The 19,809-nt window shown below is 38.3% G+C and overlaps 2 protein-coding genes across 5 annotated transcripts; one reads left to right on the top strand and one right to left on the bottom strand.

Moving 5' to 3' along the window:
- Positions 1 to 8: 8 nt before the first annotated feature.
- On the top strand, positions 9 to 17,051 carry LOC117292941 (PRKCA-binding protein-like). 4 transcript variants are annotated; one of them, XM_033775121.1, is made up of 10 exons: positions 9 to 136; positions 7,743 to 7,854; positions 8,890 to 9,018; positions 12,204 to 12,360; positions 13,114 to 13,230; positions 13,744 to 13,877; positions 14,367 to 14,459; positions 15,594 to 15,694; positions 16,010 to 16,104; positions 16,723 to 17,051. In XM_033775121.1, the coding sequence occupies exons 1-10, from the start codon at positions 108 to 110 to the stop codon at positions 16,956 to 16,958; spliced, it is 1,203 nt and encodes a 400-aa protein (XP_033631012.1). In that variant the 5' UTR covers positions 9 to 107; the 3' UTR covers positions 16,959 to 17,051. The 4 variants fall into 4 exon arrangements, with proteins under 4 accessions (XP_033631012.1, XP_033631013.1, XP_033631010.1 ...); XM_033775122.1 differs by lacking the exon at positions 9 to 136 and adding an exon at positions 4,804 to 4,882; XM_033775119.1 differs by lacking the exon at positions 9 to 136 and adding an exon at positions 4,902 to 5,297.
- On the bottom strand, positions 9,221 to 11,356 carry LOC117292942 (pineal opsin-like). Its single transcript, XM_033775123.1, has one exon. It carries the CDS (start codon positions 10,778 to 10,780, stop codon positions 9,722 to 9,724), a length of 1,059 nt encoding a protein of 352 aa, XP_033631014.1. The 5' UTR covers positions 10,781 to 11,356; the 3' UTR covers positions 9,221 to 9,721.
- Positions 17,052 to 19,809: the final 2,758 nt, after the last annotated feature.

Raw genomic sequence — 19,809 nt, 5'->3', positions numbered from 1 at the left:
TCAGATTAAATATGGCTGCAGCCTAAAGTCTCGTCCTGAACAATTTCTGTGTCATATTGTTGCGAATAATCTTGTTTTACAGCCAAACAAATTTGTTCACATTGACAATGGACTACGAGATGGAAGAAGATAAGATGTAAGTAATTTTTCATGATAAACCAATGATCGGTGTATTATAATTAGGCCTTTTAATAATGATTAAAATTGTAATTCGGTCGGTGTTTACCTATTTTTTTTTTTCCAACAACATAAAAAAAAGTCATACTCATAAAAAAAGGACTAATAAGTGAAGGTAAAAATAGCATTTTGTTTTATGATTTACATATCGTTTTCCTCTGGTTCATTGAAGGTTAATCGCGAATAGCAAAATATCAAGAGAGGGCGCTGTTGAACCCACATAAATAAAGATGTAGGCGATGCGTGCGTGAGTCGTGCATGACAACATGCACGGCATAGCAAACTGCCCCATACCATATGCCTTCCCACAACGCATTGCGGTTCTGAATCGCGATAAATCTTATGGAGGAAGCCTTTATTAAATTTTAGTTAAGATACCTTTTGCTTTTGCAATTTAGCAAAATCAGACAGACAGGAATCACGATACTCGATAAGGTCGCCTACACGTCGGTGTAGGATACACACGTCACTGAGCATGTTCGCTGAGTCTGCTGACCGAACAACCAGCACTGATTATTGACTAGCATTAGCATTAGACATGTTAGATAGGGGACGCACTATATACCAACAACTCACAACCCCTGACGACAAATTTTAAATGCACTTTAAAAGAATAACCAACATAAGTCATAAGTTAATTAAGTGACGGTGTTTAGTACGACCGGTTAGTTGACCCAATTCATTTCAATGGTACATAATGCGCCCGATGCCCTGTTTCATAGAGTAGGTAAGAGCAAGTTGGGTAAGAGTAAGGACAGAGCCTTGCTGTTATGGTTGTTGATATAAAACTTGAGTGTCACTTGAAGGATGGTGTTACTGGTCTTTGTTTTACTGGCCTAAAAAAGTATAATTGACTTCAACAACTATTATCCATTCTTGTAAAAAAAGGCGCCCAATATTGTATTTCTTTTTATTTTTATGATTTTGTCTCAGTTTTTTTATCCTTTATTCCTTTATTCAGGTATCTATTACTTACAGTTAGCTCATGTACATGTAGGCCTGGGGCCGATTTCACAAAGCAATAAAATTCATCACAAGACAAATTTTCAGTCTCACCATAGTGATTTGTATTGTGACATCACGTTTTACTAAGCAACTACGATTGATTTGCAGTTACGATCAATCTTAGATCTTTGTGAAATCGGCCCCTGGGATTACATGGGGTCAACTGCCCCTGTTGCAAGCCCTTGTCTTTGCCTTGGTGCCTTTTCAGAAGTTTCAAAATAAAATTCAGATTTTTCAATGGAAGTACCCATTGCAAAATAAAATGATCTTACCCTTTCAAAGATCAAATTCTAGGTCTGACATTTAGGTATATTTTGTTAAATAAATGATAGTCGGCACACCCCAGCTAGCAAATGAAGATTTTTTACTAATAACTTCCACTTGTTTGTTTTTTAAGTTTTCTAATTCTTTTTAGCAGTTTTAGCTGTGGGTGGGAGGAAAACCCCAAGGAAAAAAACACACACAATTGGGTAGGGACTGAAAACTCAATTAGCATACAAGTCTGAGGGACAATTTTAACCGGGTCCACAGAAGTGAAGGCAGAGAAAAAAGCCACTGAGCCAACCCGATGCTCTTTCTGTGTCAGTGACACAAAAAGAGGACAAGTTGGCTCAGTGGTTTTATTTGCCAACTGGTTTCACTTCCCATAGACTTGCCCTTTACCAGAGGAAACATGCAGTTGCCCTTCAAGAGGCATGCTACATTGTAGTAATGTAATTCTAAATATTCATTAGGAGCATTTGGGAAAATGTTACTTTTTTTAAGTTGGAACTTTGCAAAGGGCACCCCAGCAAAAGCATAGGGCACCACGGCAATTGCTGCAATGTGCTTTGGGTGTTACTTTCGTATTATACTAAAAAACTGTACCAACTACCAACAGCTCTTTATTGGTCGTTATTAAGTTTTTATGCCAATCTATACTATTAAAGCCGTAAACCGCGCCATCTTGGATTGAAATTAGAAGGTCCAGTGGCATCCTTGTGGAATTCAATTAAAAAAACAAAGATTATCTGCTGTTTACCAGAACTTCTTCATTTTCAGTCAGATAAACTATTAGGAGTTTGTTTTAAAGAAGGGTACCACTTTCATATAAGCCTTTTTAGTCGGGTATCTTGTCTTCTATTAGCAGCGGTGATTATTGTTAGGGAGGGGGGACACCAGACCTAGACCACTCAAATCAGTGGCTGTCGGTGACTTTGGATTTGTGCGGAGGGAACCAAATACCAATGCTGATTCCAAATTCATCGTTTTATACAATTTGTCTAACTGGACGTACATTACAAACCCTCAAAATAACAAGGCAAATGTTTCACACAGTTCGTAACTATGAAAGCAGTTTCGGCAGAACTCGGGATGTACATGTTGCCAAAGGTAATTGAATTAAACCCAATGTGCTCAACACAATAAAATAAGTGAGTCATTATACCAGTGTACGTGCTATATTTTTAGTCGACAACGCGTTATTACCCTTATAGTCATCTTAGCTGGGAAACACTCAGTGCAGTGAATAAAATTGATACAATGACAAAAGCCGACTAAATTAAAATATGCGTAAAAGAGGCGAAAAAGAATCCACATTCATACGAAAAATGCGTTGGCCCGCTCGATCACATTAAAATTTCACGAAAACCCCCACATATCATGCCAAGTACGATCATTGCCAAGTAAACCCTTCCCCAATATTAAAGCTCAATTCCAGAAACAAACACCAATTCCTTTAGTTGGAGAACGCAAGTGAGGAGGGGAGGCGACGTTTCACACTGTGTTGTGCATGCTCAACATTTATCAAAATACAACATTTATGACAATTTCCATACTAATACAATTTCTAATCCAATCCTACGAAATGAGTAGTACCTGTAAGAACACCTCCCTTACCTCACATTACCTTTTACAACATTTGTAATACTAGAATCCTCCTCATCTAGCGGGATGCCGCGCAAAGCGCCGCATCCCGCTAGTTACTATTATTTTGAGTAATCACCAATAGTGTCCAGTGCCTTGATTTAAAACATTGGCTGGAAATTGCAAAGTATGACTCCCAAATTTCTCTCGTCACCTAAAGGGTCTATATTTATGTACTTTTTGTAGGACAAAAATGTCCACAGATTTACATTAAACTTAAAACAGTTTGAAAATAATAAAAGAAAGCTTCCTTGAAAACATTACTTGCTGAGTTTTTAAGAAATGAGTATTATAAGTTATCACACAAGCGCGAGTGGAATACAACAAAATATAGCGCTTCTGCGTCCCATATCCAACGAGGATGAAGGCTGAGTTGGATATGGGACGCAGCGAGCTATATTTTTTCGTAATTCATGAGTGCGCGTGTGATCACGAATTTATCTTCCAGTCTCACTTGCAACGCGCAAAATTAGTAATTTCAGAGCGTTATTTCTGCACTGTCCGTATTCGGAGCGTGACAAAATGACAATTCACAATACGGACTGTGTAATAAAAACATAGGAAGTAGGATATAAAACAGAGGTCGTAGCATTTATTTGTTTTTATCCCCCTAGTAGTTCGAGCTTCTGATTGGTGGAGTAGCGCAAACTGGAAGATACAAAACAATGTCATGAAAATAATTTTCGCCTCAGTGATCATGAGACGAAAATTATTTTAGCATGTAAAAACGTATTTTCATGACATTGTTTTACTCATTTCTCAAAAACTGTACAACACCTCAGCAAGTAATATTTTGAGGCAAGCTTTCTAATATCATTATCTTCAAATGGTGTAAGTTTAATGTTAATTTGTGGACATTATGTTTTGTGTCACAAAAAGTACCCAAATCCTTTAACATGAAATGAAAAATTTGAGTATATGTTCAGATTCAAGAATGTTGTTTTAAATGGCTGACAATACCCTCACCTTGGTCACCCACCACCCCCCCCCCATATAAAAGAAAATAAATAAATAAGAAAAACATATGTTTTTGGTAAGAGCACAGTTTCTAATGTCATGTCTAATTAATGTTATATTATAAATTTATTTGGTTAGTTAATTAATTAAACTAAGTGATTTAACTAATAAATTTATGATTTTTATTGAAGGAAAAGTAGTTTTTGTATGTAAATGAAGTCTTTTGAAATGCATTCGTTTGAAATGAATTTCTGATTTGTAACTAATTTATGTTTATACCGATTATGTTCATTTTTATATAGGCCTATGTCATTTCTTTTATTGACATTGAGTACAAAAGTTCCTAACATTCAATCTTTGATTTATAATTGTTCCACACTCTTGATTTTTTTTAAAATTTACTTTTGAACAAAGTATCTTGACACTTGTAAGTACCAGTACAGTGTTACTTTCACCACTTTCACCAGTAAACTACATTCATTTTGTCATGCACAGTTTGTAGGTTTTATCATGTTTTGCAGGTGCAAAAAAAAGAAGAATCAATCAATAGTCCACGGTAGAGACTGATACCTTCAGTAAAGCATTGATCCATCAGCAGCTAATGCAGATTAACTCAATACAGACAAAAGCTCCACATACCAGTCACAGGAATTCACATGGCTGCCATGGATTGATTGTGTCCAGCCTGGCCAGTTTCAGATCAATAGTGAATCTACTTTTTACATTGTTGGCCATTTTATTGTTAAAGCTTGCTGTTTAGTGGTGTTGCTACATGTATCTGAAGGTTATCAGAGCTGTGTACTGTGCAGCTGCATCAGGTTTGGTCTACTGGTCTAAGGTACCCAATACCAGGGGAAACCCGTGGGGTGTTTCGGTGCATTTGTCCCCATGATGGGGAAGATCAGCTACATATGTAGAACATGGACTTTTAGAGTGTAATGATGAAATTGCTATTGTCTTGTAAAGCTACCCACTAGATAACTTTATAGAATCAGAAGACTTCATTTCGACTTTGGACTTTCCCATATGATGGAGATGCAACAAGTTTGAGCTGAATGCATGCTGGACGACCCAATGGCCGATGTGATGATTTCTGCCTTGGTTGTTTGTGAGGAGGACGAAACTCATTTTGTCAAAGTTTTTTTCTCAAGATGAGATTAGTTTTGAGCAGGTGATTATTGTGTATCGGAGAAAAGCATGAGTCTGGACTTGATTAGTGATAGGGATGGTTTTTCAGCGTTGGAAGATCGCATGTGAGTAGATATTATGGCTTAGTAATATGAAGTACAATATCCTCTTCCCCATGGTGTAATCGTCTACGTGTCTTTACTACTAGTATTAGGGTCTTCCACTCAAAAGTGCAAATCAGTGCATGGTTAAGACACTGCAACTCAACGCCACAACCATTTGACTGTTTTGGTATGCTTCCGAAGGGAGCTGAGAAAGATTACAGGTTTGTTATTGGCCCAATGACCAGGGCACTAATATAAAGCACATTCACACGTTATTATAAAATAAGGGAATCAATGTGTGGTGAAGAGGTTTTCAACTAGTGGTTTAATCCCAACGAGGCCTGGTTCCTGATAATTTTACCCAGACGAAGTCGAGGTAAATTATCAAGAACCAGGCCTCGGCGGGTTTAAACCACTTGTTGAAAACCGATTCAACACACTTTGATTCCCATTCATAAATAGGTTTTTGGTCAAAAAACATCAACAGTTTTTGTCAAAAAGTAAAACAAATGCAAAAATTATAATTGTTCAATGATATCTTTTAACACAACACCCCTCCAGCTATGAAATGGTAAGGCCCTCCGCCGCTCTCGGGTAAACAACTCCTTATAAGGGAATGATGTGCGCGTCGCGCGTATCCTGTGATGTGGCACAACTGTTTCAGCCGATACTCTCAACCAATAGGAATGAAGAAACTGTCTTATAAGCACAAGTGCAAGCTCGCGTGTCACGCCCATGTTTCAACATTTCTTACCGGTCATAAACAAAGGATTATACACACCCACGTGACGCGTTCTCCACCAATAGGAATAGCGAAACTGTCCGAGGTATTTATTAATGCACTATAAAAAGAACTAGATATTATTAAATTAATTAGTAGCCATGCAGTTGCAAAGCATTATGAGTTTAGCTTTGGTACAATCCTGAATAAACCATCAAACCAAATACACACGGTCAAATCATAAAGCTGTATTCCAAAGAAGTACAAAATATCCCAGTTAGGCCATTATGAAAAATGTTCCTTTGAGCTCCATCGTCATGTAATACTTAGGGGAAAGCAGGTCAGTTTATCAGGGTTAACGGAATTGCTGTACATATATACCATACCCAAACCCGAACACAGTTACAGAAACTATCCATGCGTATAGTTCAGTCTAGCAATTCACTACACTTTTAGGTATGTTTGGTAGCTACATGGTTTGTCCTATGTTGTATACAAAAATAGTGGAGCTTTTGTTATTGTATAAATAAATAGTGGAGCTTTTTTATAGTGCACAACAAAAACGTGCAAAGCATACAATTTGAAATAGAGTGTGAACGAATGGGTTTTGAGTTTATTTGGAAGACCTTGCCGATGGGCTTGTTGAATGGCAAGTGGGAGACTGTTCCAGATAGTAGGCCCAATATGAGCAAAACTGCAGTCACCCCAAGAGAGTTGAGATCTGGGAACTTGAAGAATGGAGGAGCCTGACAACCTTTGCCAGGAGGATTGTGGGCCTGTACTGAATTCTGCGTGCGGAGTGGTGTGGAGCGATGAATTGCAGAGTAGCAACAGATTTTACCTTACTGCTTCAAAGTAGAAAAATGTGTGTAACTTTCTGCATAATGTACGATTAGTTGTCTGAATACACCAACCCTAATGACCTTAATAGTTTTTGTTAAGGATTTTATGCCTATTGAATTATTGAAATGAATTATTATTATTATATTATTATTAACAGAATAATCTTACTGCTTCAAAATACATAAAAAATGTAAACAATTCTGCATTGTTTGTTTAGTTGTCACCACCAACCCTAATGACCTTAGTCTTTGTTGAGGCATATTGAATTCTGCATTTTGTAGTGTCAGCCATGAATTGCGTGGTAAACCAGCAACAAAATTGCTTCTCAAGTATAACAAAAAAATAACAAAGGTGTGTAACATTAGCCCTACATAATATTTACCTCTGGTACGGTAAAGAAGCATCTGGTTGAAATGTACAGTTACAACCCCTATCCGCAATCCTTTTGCTGATGCTACTCAAGCAAGGTACATGTAATGTACATTGTGTACCAATTCAAGGTGACTGTTTCTTGCGACGAAACATTCCAAGTGTAATACTTGTAGTCCTGCTAATGGCAAGCTGTTTCGTCGGACAACCGTTGCCCACTAAACCTTATGCATTGACGTCATCCAGCTGCTTTCTTAGAGGTAAAATGATGATGAAACAATCAAAATGCACAGATTTGTATGTGCAGCGCTCAGGTTTTGCCAATTAATGGCCGTTGTTTACCTACAGGTGGAGGCGCCATACTGATACGAGTATGACATCATGTGCAATAGGTCCATGTTTATCTTTTGCTTATTTGGTGTCTTTATAACAAAAAGTGTACCCATGAAGCCATGATTGTAGCTGTGCGCTTTTGCAAAGTATCTTCCAGAATATTTTAAGAGTCTGATTTTGTTTATCTTTTTTTACTTTAGGGGTATGGATGCAATTCCAGGCAATGTGAGCCTCATCAAGGACAAGCAGAACCTGATTGGCATCAGCATAGGAGGAGGTGCGCCATTGTGTCCATGCCTCTACATTGTACAGGTGGGTACGGGGCCCAATTTCATGGCTCTGCTTACTGTAAGCGTAAAATCTGTGCATAATGAAGCAGGGAACTCTGTGCTTACGGCAAGCCTATTTCAGGCATTAACCAGGGGCATGTTGTCACCTACTCCTACGTCTGAAACGGGGTTACCCCTTCACAGTCAGTTAGGATGAATGGTATCAAGTAGCATGGCCCGGTAGAGCAAAATGCACTACCTTCCCAACTCTTTATTTAACAATTGTGGTTAAAGGAACATGTTGCCTTGGATCGGATGAGTTGGTCTATAAAAAGCGTTTGAAACCGTTTGTTATAAAATGCATATGGTTAGACAGATGTTGTAAAAGTAGAATACAATGACCCACACAAACATGCCTCGAAATTGCACGGTTTTCCTTTTACCTCGTCGTATAACACGGGCGGCCATTTATGGGAGTCAAATTTTTGACTCCCATAAATGGCCGATGGTGTCAGTTTGCACAGTAAAAGGAAAACCATGAAATTTCGAAGCAAACTTGTGTGGATCATTGTATTCTACTTTTGAAAACTCTTTCCAATCATATACATTTTATAACAAACTGTTACAAACACTTTTTATAGACCACCTCGTCCAATCCAAGGCAACGTGTTCCTTTAAGTGCCTTGCTCAAAGGCACAAGAGTCAAGATCAGGATTCGAACCAGCACTCTGCTGCTGACAACATCACAGCTTGGATTTGGACAGTGACTTGGATCGCTCGACAAAGGCTCGGCCACGACACGCAGCAAAGTGTCTTGGTCAAGTGGTTAAGAGCACCAGACTCAATATTGTTATTAGATCAAACGTGATATCTTTTTCCATATTAATACACCGCAGTACATGGAAGTGAAAAGTTTCTCAAAATACATTAAATTATCGAAAGATGTTGTGATTTTTTCAAGTAGTTTTTTATTGCCATCAATTTTTAGAGTCATTACCAAATGTATACAGACCCTTTAAGAGTGAAGGTACTTCTAAAAGACAAAATAATGCACTGTTATTTGTTTTGGTTGCTTCAGGTATTTGATAACACGCCTGCCACCAAGGATGGTACTTTGGCATCAGGGGACGAGATAGTTGGAGTTAACGGCAAATCAGTTAAAGGGAGAACTAAAGTGGAAGTAGCTCGCATGATACAAGCTATCAAGGTAATGCAAATCATCCTTAGGGGCATAAGTAACAGCTTATTTATTTAAGCAAAATATTTTAAATGTGTTTGTCTTACATGGAAGGTAGTGGTAGCACTTAAAGCCTAACTAATTACATCAAATCTGCATATGCTTTCGTGGCAACAAATACTTTGGAAAGATAATTATGTAGTTGCTGCAAAAGCTCATGAATGCAGTTTTTATGTAGCTAGTGAGTCTTTAAGTGCTACCATTTCCTTCTTTGTTTTATCTATAAGGCTAACACAGCTATTTTTTGTTAAGATACACAAAAACAACCTACAATGTACAGGCAGTCAAATTAAGATAAAAGTGTAATTTTTGTGTTAAAAATAACAGTACATTGGGACATGTTACGGATAACATTGAGTTCCAGTCTGATTTACGCATAAGAACAAAATACCTTACTTTTAAGCACTGCAAATACAACTAAATCCCATGAAGTGATAAACATTCATATGTCCTTTAGTCATTGAAGATGGTGTTTACTGTTTACAATGAATCAGTTTCGGAACGTTATGGTTCACTGTCAAATCATAGTCTGGTTCCTTGCATGGGTGCATTGTCATTGTCGCCTTCCTCAGTTGTAGCATTTGGCTCATCAGTAGGTGGTGGATTAATCACTGCATGGACTGATGGTAAGACTTGTTGCTGACCATCTGGCTGTATAGCACCAGTTGGTGGATTACTTCTGGCATGGACTGATCGTACAAGAGGCTTTCTTAAGGTGGAAGGCTTGAAAGAAGGCAGTTCGGTATTCCCTGTTTGTCAGTCCGTAGATCACAGGATTGACAATGGTGTTAACATACTGAGGCAGGAGCATGAACCAAGTGCCTCCAGTGAGTACAAAACCTTCTAATGGATTGTCAATTTGAGCCGTACGACAGAACCAGATCGTGAACACCAACACAATGTACGGAGCGTGACAAATGAAGAAAACCACACCGTTGGCAATCAACATTTTGGCGACCTGGTTGCGGATTTGCACGGCTTTCCTGTCTGTCTCCCGTCTACCATTGAATTCCCTGCGTTTGCTGAGTACCTGTATGATGCGTGCGTACATGTAAACACTGCTAAACATTGATAGGAACCACGGAAGAAGTATGAGGAGTTGGGTGTATTGATACACCTGTGGGCTTATAGGTGAACAATAACTTAAAGATGATGGTAGCATCTGGTAGGTAACTTCATCGGGCCAACGTACACATCGTCTTTGACGAACCGCAGTTGCGGGTATTTCCAACACGGCGCAGGCTAACCCAGTCAGCCAGCAGAACCCAGCTATTTTCAGGGTTCGTCGACGACCACGAATTTTAAGATGTTTCAAAGGATGACAGAGGGCGAGATATCTCTCAAATGACATCATAGTTACCAATGCAATAGATGTAACATATCCAGTCAATATAGACAAAGCTAATAGCCAACACTGCACTGGATGGCTGATTGATTGATCACCTTTCACAGGAGATTGTATAAATGTGGATAAGTAGAAACACACAGAACTGACGTTGAATAAAAAGTCAGCCCATGCCACGTGTATCAAGTATATAGTCGTGTCTGATCGCGTCTCAGGAACACGGAAAACTACAAAGAGAAAGATTAAGTTAAAGAGTGTACACAGACCCAAATCAATTGGCAGAATAACGGTTATTATGGCTGTTTCCATAGAACTATAAAGCCATTGAGACACTTCCTCTTCAGTGATGTTCAGTGTATCCTGTATACTGCATTCGGTCGAATTCATGGTGGAGTTAAAAAATAACTACAACCGAATAACAATCAATCAAGCTCTTTGTGGTACTATGTAGGGTTTTTAGCTCTGTTCAATGCATTAACCTCAACTGAATGTATGTCGAGCCTATTTTGCTCCACTGCAAGTGGAAAGTCTCTCTTCTAATGTTTCCATTTCACTACAACCATAGTTCTTGTCAAACCCAAATGGTAAAATTATCCCTCACAAGTGAGACTGCATGTCGTGAGGATAGCTCAATCAAAGCTTCTTGTGGTGTAAGACTGTCTAACTGAAATGTCTAAGTCCAGTGAATGCATCCACATGCACCGCGGCGTCCTGTTTGTTTGTCATCAGACTGAGCACCACAACCTCAGAGAAGACGCGTCTTTGTTCAGGCAGTGATGATGTGGTTGTAAATTGGCACCTCAGTCGTAGCTGAAACCAGGTACAATATTACAATCTGAAATGATCAAACTTGATATACTTGATGAGGAAGGACAAGCGTCCTTCCACTGTGTGCTGATCACTAATTTGTTCAAGCTGTCATATAACGGCACGAAAAAGTGCATTATGTAACACCTCTTCTTATCGCCCTGGTAGATTTCCGTTTGTCTATTTGCCGCTACATGTAAATTGGTTTTTATTTAAAAGCATCAGTTAATTTTTAAGCAAAAACAAATATTTAAAATGTGTATGACAAACATCTTATTGATCTTAATAATTATTTTAAGAGCGAATAATTCCAAAGAGGTTTTCACAAGTCGGTGTCGCTCAGGCTACAACAAAAGTGGGTTGTCATTTTTTTAGATTTCCTACTTTTCTCCAAGGGCCAAGTATCAAGCCCGGTTTGAATAGTTTTATAATTCCATTTTCAGATAAAATGGTGGCAAACTGTTGTTCTAATTCTTCCATTACCTGTTAGGCCTATTGTCTGACCAAGTCTACTCGTGGTTCTAGGAGGAGCTTTGCATCACCTTGCTCAACGACTTATACTGACTTAAAAAATGATTGGTTGATTGATTGATTGATTTTATTAGGATAAAAATACAGCAAGAACATGCCAAAAATACAACAGGAAAAAAGACAATGAAATAAGATAAACCAAAATAGAACACAAGATAGAAATACTGCACAAACTTATCCAAGGATAACTCAAAAAGCCAATAACTCAGACTTATTTCTATTTGGGTCCTTAGTAATGAGCAAAATAAAATTGTTTCCCTTCGACATACCTTGATTTTTTTCTCAGACCGTTACCATAAGCACAAACATAAATTTTGTTTGGCCTTTGCAGAAAACTGCCACAAAATATGTTCTGCATAATACGCAGCTCTTTGGAATTACGCAATCTCCCCATTATGGAGTAATTTTAGAATCATTTGATCATGATTTTCTTAGTTTTTCCGGTTTTTTTTCTTCATTTTCTTCTCCAAAGTCTGAAGTGATAATCAACTATAACAAGCTGCATGCAGATCCTAAACAGGGCAAAAGTTTGGACATCGTCTTGAAGAAGGCCAAGCATCGTATGGTGGAGAATATGAGCTCATCTACCGCCGACGCCCTGGGTCTTAGCAGAGCCATCTTGTGCAATGGTAAGGAAGAACAAAATAGCTTTTATAGATTTTTTTCACTGAGCTCAGGAAGGTACTGAGTATACAGTGCTAGCACACGACGGTGTATATGGGTAACACCAACAACATTTCTTATCCCCAATGCAAATATCAATCTATTAAAGCGTTGCGGTACCCGATGCTAAAATGATTCAAACTGCCTCTAGCAACCCAGACAAGTTCAGTGGTCTAGTTAGTAAGACACTGCTCTAGAATTGCAAAGGTTGTGGTTTTGAATCCCACCAAGGAATATGCGTACAGGTGATTTGTTCACAGATTAATAATAATATAAATAATAATAAGCAGTTATATAGCGCCATCTATCTAGAAAACTAATCTGAGGCGCTGGAGAGGAAAAGAAACCGAAACAAAGAAGTTTATACAAAGAAAAGGACTTGGGAAAGTACTGACAGACATCGGTGTATATGGGTAAAACCTAAATTAACCAAATAGCTAAAAGGTATTTGAAAATGCTATAATAGACCTAAGTGTTATGGTAAGTGCAAGGAGAGCAAATATTTTAAAGAGTTTTGAAAAAAGCATTTCTATGCTTTAATGCTGTTAAACCCCCATGTTAATACCACCTTTGTTTCGAAAGCTGCGAAAGTAGAAACACCCAGATTTAGGGGGTTTAAAGTTGAGTTGTTACTGACCATACAATGGATTCTGCACTTCTGATATAGACCCCTTCCTTACTTAGTCATTAAATTGTTATGTTTCTCTAACTTGTTGCAGACGTGTTGATAAAAAAGATGGATGAACTCCAAGGAACATCAGTGATGTACAAGGGTCTTATGGAACATGCTAAGAAGATGCTTAAGGCGTTCTATGACCTCTCTCAGACACACAAATGTAAGTTTGGTTTCTTTTCAAATTGAGAAATACTTGTTCAAAATGCACATAATTTCCCTTGATATTTGAAATAAAAAGTGGCATTCCCTTTTAAATTGATCCCTCTGCTGTCGCTTCCCAGGTTCTTAAACTTTGATATGATCCGTGGCCATGTGCATTTACAGGTTGTATGGCTTAATTCTGACTGGCACCCCGGAACAAAGATATTGACAAAATGGGGAGACACAAGAGTTCGATAACTCATTTCAAAGAGTTCTTGCACGTTAATCCGAAAGTCCCCCTCTAGTAAACTTGTCTTTGTTCAATCCAAAATTAAAATCAGTTAGACTTGTATTATGACTTGTACAGAAACAAAAATAAATCCTGTCAACAACAGTTTTTCCTTTTTGTAATTGGTCTCTCGAAAACTACAACTTTAAAACGAAATTACTCTTTCAAAAACCACGTACAGTGATGTGCTATATTTTGAATCTTTAGTTATTCCTCATGAGTGTTTCTGTGTTTCACTTCTAGCCTTTGGAGAAGTCTTTTCTGTTATCGGAGCTAGAGAACCTCAGCCAAAGGCTAGCGAGGCGTTTACAGTGTTTGCTGAAGCCCACCGGAATATGGAGAAGTTTGGCATCCGTCTGTTGAGAACAGTCAAACCAGTGAGTCTGAACATCACAGAGAATGGGCCCAGTTCATAGAGCTCTGCTTAACAGGCTTGGATTTACACAGAAATGGCTACAATGGCCTCTGCTGCCCCTGGTCTTGGCCTTGGTGCTCCTTAAAAAGTGTTCCTATAGACTTTCAGATTTCCAGTATTTTGACTATTTTAAGAACTCACTCTGCGGCAGTGAAGTTAATAACGAGAAGTCCCCTAGATCCACTAAAGCAAAAGAAGTAGTCCCGGCTGATTTCTACCTTCTGCCCAGGTAGATGTTAAAAAACAGGACAGGTCTTTTTAGAACTGTAAAGTCTCCCTTATTTCGCAAACCTACTACGCGGTAGTAGAATACAGAGCAAGACAAGTTTCTGAAAAGGACATAATTTATCCAGCAAGTAGATACACACATGGTGTTACCGTAAACCATATGTATATTGATACCTCGCCATGCAATGCCTCTAATCCCAAATACTATTTTATCATTCTCCAGATGCTGACAGACTTGGGTACATTCCTCACCAAAGCTATTCCAGATACCCGCCTCACAATCAAGAAGTACGCCGATGCCAAGTTTGAATATCTGGTTTGTACAACCTTCTCTTATTTAGTAAATCTTTTTTTTTGTTTTTTTTGTTTTTTACTGCTGGTTTTTAAGATCTAGTGCATGAATAAATGTGTGGAGTGTCGTGACCAAGTTGTTTAGCAGACTTTTCCCCCTAACAATGGTCCACTGGCCAAATGCTAATTAAAACACCTGGGTCCAATTTCATGGCTCTGCTTACAATACCGTAAGCAAAGAATCGGATGTTGCAGAAGCAGGGAGTTCCGCACTTATGTCAAGCATTTCATGATCTTAAACACAGAATTCGGCGGTAAACAGAGCCATTAAATTGAGCCCTAACGAGGACCAGTACAAATTCTCTTCAAGTGGTCCGGCTGGTTCATCAGTGTTGAAAAGCATCCTTATTTCTTTCGAAGTACATGTATGGACTAGTGATATGACAAACTGACTGGTCATGCTGACTGGTCATGCTGACTGGTCATGCTGACCAATCACTAAAAATGTACGTCTGGAGGTCACAGGTTTGGGTTCAATCTCCAACTTGGGCTCCCTGCGTTGCTAACACAGTGGAAACGCAGCACTGCATTTCAAGCTTATTTTTTGAGTAGCGTGTATTTTGCACGCGATGGTGGTTTAAACATCAGTTTGCGCATGGAGCCAGAGCCCAAGACGCGGTTTGAGAAATGCCTTTTTTTTTTTAAATTTGTCTTAAAGACAGTGTACACTATCGGTAATTGTCAAAGACCAGTCTTCTCACTTAGTGTATCTAAACATATGCATAAAATAACAAACCTGTGAAAATTTGAGCTCGATCGGTCGTCGGAGTTGCGAGATAACTATGAAACTATAAAACACCCTTGTCACACGGAGTTGTGTGCTTTCAGATGCTTGATTTGGAGACCTCAAGTTCTAAACTTGAGATCTCCAAATCAAATTCGTGGAAAATTATTTCTTTCTCCAAGACCACGTCACTACAGAGGGAGCAGTTTTTCACCATGTTTTATACTATCAACCTCTCCCCAGTACTCGTTACCAAGTAAGGTTTTATGCCAATAATTATTGTGAGATTTCCAATAGTGTCCACTGCCTTTAAAGTCAACTCTAAATTAAGAAATCTTGTTGAACATTTTTTTTTCGTGTATTGCTCCCCTCCAGTCATATTGTTTGAAAGTGAAAGAAATGGATGATGAGGAGTACGCTTATGCAACACTAGGGGAACCACTCTACAGAGTAGAAACAGGAAACTATGAATACAGGTAAGAAACTAATAATATGCTGATAGGTTTTATGTAGACCTGTCTGCAGAAAAATTTGCTCTGTATGAAACACAAAATATTGGATTGGTAGTGATCAGAAAATAAATTGTTTTTTTTGTCTTGACATAGTCATGTGAAATTTGATTTCCTGTGTACATGGTGAAGTCCATTTCAAAGGCAAAGTATATCAATGGTTATTGGAACCGTTTGATTACAACTAACATTTGACAATTTAATTTCAAAAGATGGTCACGTTTTTTTTATATCGCTTGGGAGATTAGATACTTTTCTAACAGATTAATCTTTCTTCTTCAGGTTAATCTTGAGATGCCGTCAACTTGCCCGAGCTAAATTTGCCAAGTTGCGATCTGACGTCATGGTCAAACTAGAACTGCTAGACCAGAAACATGGTAAGTTATTGTTTTTTTTTTTTTTCTCTATTGATTTTTAGTGATCAGTAGATACGAATAAAGTAACTTTTTAACATCATTTGAAAGATCGATAAACCAGACAAACCCCTACGTCCTATTCACCTTTTGGTCACCATGCAATACCTCAAATCCCACATATCATTTGTTTTCCCGCACAAAAATAGTATTGTTTAAGTATTGTTTGAAGCTTTGCATGGTGTGGAGAAATAGGAAGAAACTATAAATAAATCGTAAGCGTGCGGGTCCAACCATGTGTAAATCTCTTTTGTGCAAGTGTTGGCTCTGAGAAGAGCAGGTTTGGTCGCGGCATTTTGAACAGTATACTCGCACGTCTTCCTTCCTATAGTATTGTTTGTTTAGGCTTAGAAGGATGATTTGATACTTTGAAAATTTTGGAATGTGGATGTTTACCGCCGAGTAACTGTTCATAAATTCATTGTATTGAATATGTTTTGGGTACTTTCGCTGACATCTCAGGAAATTGTCATGAAACAATAATCTAGATTTATGATGTTTAGTTCATTAAAATCCTTCTGTCATGCTGGGTTTCAAATTTATCCACTTCTCATTTCATATTACTTCTCTTTTCTCTTTTAGTGCAAGATATTGTGTTTCAACTCCAGAGACTCGTTTCGGCCATGGCGACCTATCTTCAAGACTGCCACAAGCAGATGAAAGTCGCCGAGATCTTCCCCATCGAGGTTGATCTCCTGCGCACCACCATCAACTACGACACTAGTGATCAGTTCAACGATGATGATGAGGAGGACGAGGAGGAGGAGGTCGATGCTGTTCTCGAGGCGGAGGAAGATCTCATCTCACCTGCAAGCTGAATGTAGCTCCGTTTTAATCAATAAGCCACCCTTAAAGGAACACGTTGCCTTGGATCGGACGAGTTGGTCATTGAAAAGCGTTTGAAACCATTTGTTATAAAATGGAAATGGTAAGATAGATAATTTAAAAGTAGAATATAATGATCCACACAAATTTGCCTCGAAGTTTCGTGGTTTTCCTTTTATTTTGCAAACTAACACGGTCGGCCATTTATGGATAAATGGCCGACCGTGTTAGTTTGCAAAATAAAAGGAAAACCACGCAATTTCGAGGCATATTATATTATATAGTATATATAGATCATTGTATTCTACTTTTACAACATCTTTCTAACCATATACATTTTATAACAAACAGTTACAAACGCCTTTTATAGACCAACTCGACCGATCCAAGGCAACGTGTTCCTTTAAAGGCACTGGACACGTTTGGTCAAAGACGGTATTCTCACTTGGTGTATCCCAACATATGCATAAAATATTAAAGCTGTGGAAATTTTGACACATTGAAGTTGCAAGAGAATAATGAAAGAAAAAATATCTTTGTTGCACACACTTGTGGGCTTTCAGATGCCTACAATGCTTCAGGCCTTGAAAGGATTCAGGCCTGAAGTCTTTTAGTATTGGATTGAAGAATTACCTCTTTCTCAAAAACTACGTTACTTCAGAGGGAGCCACATTTTATACTATCAACAGCTCTACCAATGCTTGTTTCCGAGTAAGTTTTTATGCTAACAATTATTTTAGTAATTACCAATAATGTCCAGTGCCTTTCAGCCATGTCTGAATAAGCCACGTGCGACTTAAATTAAGTCTTGTACATTGACTTGCCTAGGCACAAGTTACCACTTACATTTCAATTCCTCGGACTATAGGCAAAGTTGCTATGTCAAGCCTTTTTAATTGCAACCTCCAGATGAGCAAACCCTGTTATCATTGTACCATACACACCATCCCTTACTTAACTACCTAAAAGCTTGATCCGAAATATGTGCCATGCAGGCCTGTATTCTTAAAAGGGCAAGGGCACCAAGGCATTTTCTCCTTAGTAAAGGGCACCTCATGAGAAAATTGTAAATTTCTACTGAAGCATTTCCAGGGCACCAAGGCATTGATCGGGGGGCACGGAGGCAATCACCTTCGTTGCCTCTGTAAAGTATCAGGCCTGACCATGAATCTTGCATTTTTTGTGAAACTGAACCAATGAGTTGTTTGACGATTCTAGAATCGTTTCATGCTGGTTACATTTAGCAACCAACTAGATTTAGAAGAACAAAATTGGGCCAATTTGAATGTTTAGAGCATGCCTTAGTTTGTTTAAGTCTGAATGTTTTGGTGTAAAATAGTGGTCTCTTAGTGTATCGTGTTGATTTCCGGCATGCAACTTTTCAGTCGATTTCCTCGCTTTGGGGGTCTTCAGCGTTGTGCCTTTGCTGTGAGTGGCATGATCCTGTGTTTTTAACAAACTTCATTTACATGCCTGTCGACAAACTCTGCTTTATCTTTAACTCCAAAAAGAAAGCAAAGTGGAAACAACGCCTGGGTATCTTCATTGTTACCCTCACACTCGTTTAGGTATAGAGAATCAAACTATTTTGTCTATCTGGTGACATAGACCTTTTCGCAAATACCGGGGCGCGCGCGTAAAGCTTGGAATTAGGTGCATTGTGGTCCAGCTGGTATCCAAATTTGATCCATATCTATCCCACAATGCACCTCATTCAACAGTCTGCGCTTGCGCATTGGTATTTGCGATAAGGTCTATGGGACCTACATGGACTTCTTTTTAGTGTAGAAAGATTGGCATGCACAAAATGTACAAAGCTGCACGAGCCTAAATTCCCGGATAACCTGTGCAATATGCTTGGCGTAGAAGCGTGGAACTCCCTGCTTCCCTGTAAGAGGTGATTCTTTGCTTACGGTAAGCAGAGCCATGAAATTGGGCCCAGAACATCTGGGTTTCCCGTTAAATGTTGCTCTCAAAAATTGCTGGCATTTTGGCCCCAGATCCCCAGCATGGTAAAGTTGCCAAACAGTTATAATACATGTACAAAGTTTCTTTGTAAACGGTACTTCTGTAAGAAAATGTTTCTAATAAATCAAATCAAAACTTGTGACAACTGTTTTATCTCTTACTACCCTGCATTCCTGCGGTTATTAAGCACTAGTTTTTATTACAGTGGTAGCTGTATTTGTAAGATAAATATTTAAGTTATTTTGGGGGGGGGGGAACTAAGCTCTACAGTACTGCATATTATATCTAACCCAATTTTCTTCTTTTAACAAAACAGTACTGACAACTTTGTTTTACTTGCAATTAAATTAGAATATTTGTATTAGTTTAGAATTGTTTAATAATTATCTTGTCATATTCCACCTTCCAGTCAGATTCAAGAAAGTTGTGTAAATATGTAATGAAAAGTAATGCAATGAATACAAATCTATCTGATTCCATTCATTTATGTGATATTTACAATTATTTATATCCTGAATAAATTAATCTATATGTTCCGAAATAGAGTGTTGGTTTTTGCTTTAATCTACAGCTGGTGGAAAGCCATGTGTATTTTCCTATTCTTTTAGAATGTTCCTCTTCCATGGTTAATGTTCCTCTTTCATGGTTAAGTGCAACAAGATATTTAATGTCCTGGGGTCGATTTCACAAAGATCTAAGATTGATCTTAACTGCAAATCAATCGTAGTTGCTATGAAAATGGTGATGTCACAATACAAATTACTATGGTGATTCTGAAAAATTGTCTTGCGATGAATTTTATTGCTTTGTGAAATCGGATGGTTGACCTTTACCAAATAGGATTATGCTCTTCGTCTATCTCCTTGTTTATCAGCA

Source organism: Asterias rubens, chromosome 7 (assembly GCF_902459465.1).
Source record: "Asterias rubens chromosome 7, eAstRub1.3, whole genome shotgun sequence".
NCBI classification, from domain to species: Eukaryota; Metazoa; Echinodermata; class Asteroidea; order Forcipulatida; family Asteriidae; genus Asterias; species Asterias rubens.
This window is presented reverse-complemented; position numbering and strand designations above follow the sequence as displayed.

What these genes read in the sequence shown, in the direction of transcription:
- LOC117292942 (XM_033775123.1), bottom strand. Translation starts at nt 10,780, where the DNA reads ATGAATTCGACCGAATGCAGTATACAGGATACACTGAACATCACTGAA.
- LOC117292941 (XM_033775119.1), top strand. Translation starts at nt 5,242, where the DNA reads ATGAGTCTGGACTTGATTAGTGATAGGGATGGTTTTTCAGCGTTGGAA. An exon ending in CATGCCTCTACATTGTACAG is followed by an intron (nt 7,855 to 8,889) that starts GTGGGTACGGGG and finishes TGGTTGCTTCAG; the next exon opens with GTATTTGATAACACGCCTGC. An exon ending in CAGAGCCATCTTGTGCAATG is followed by an intron (nt 12,361 to 13,113) that starts GTAAGGAAGAAC and finishes AACTTGTTGCAG; the next exon opens with ACGTGTTGATAAAAAAGATG.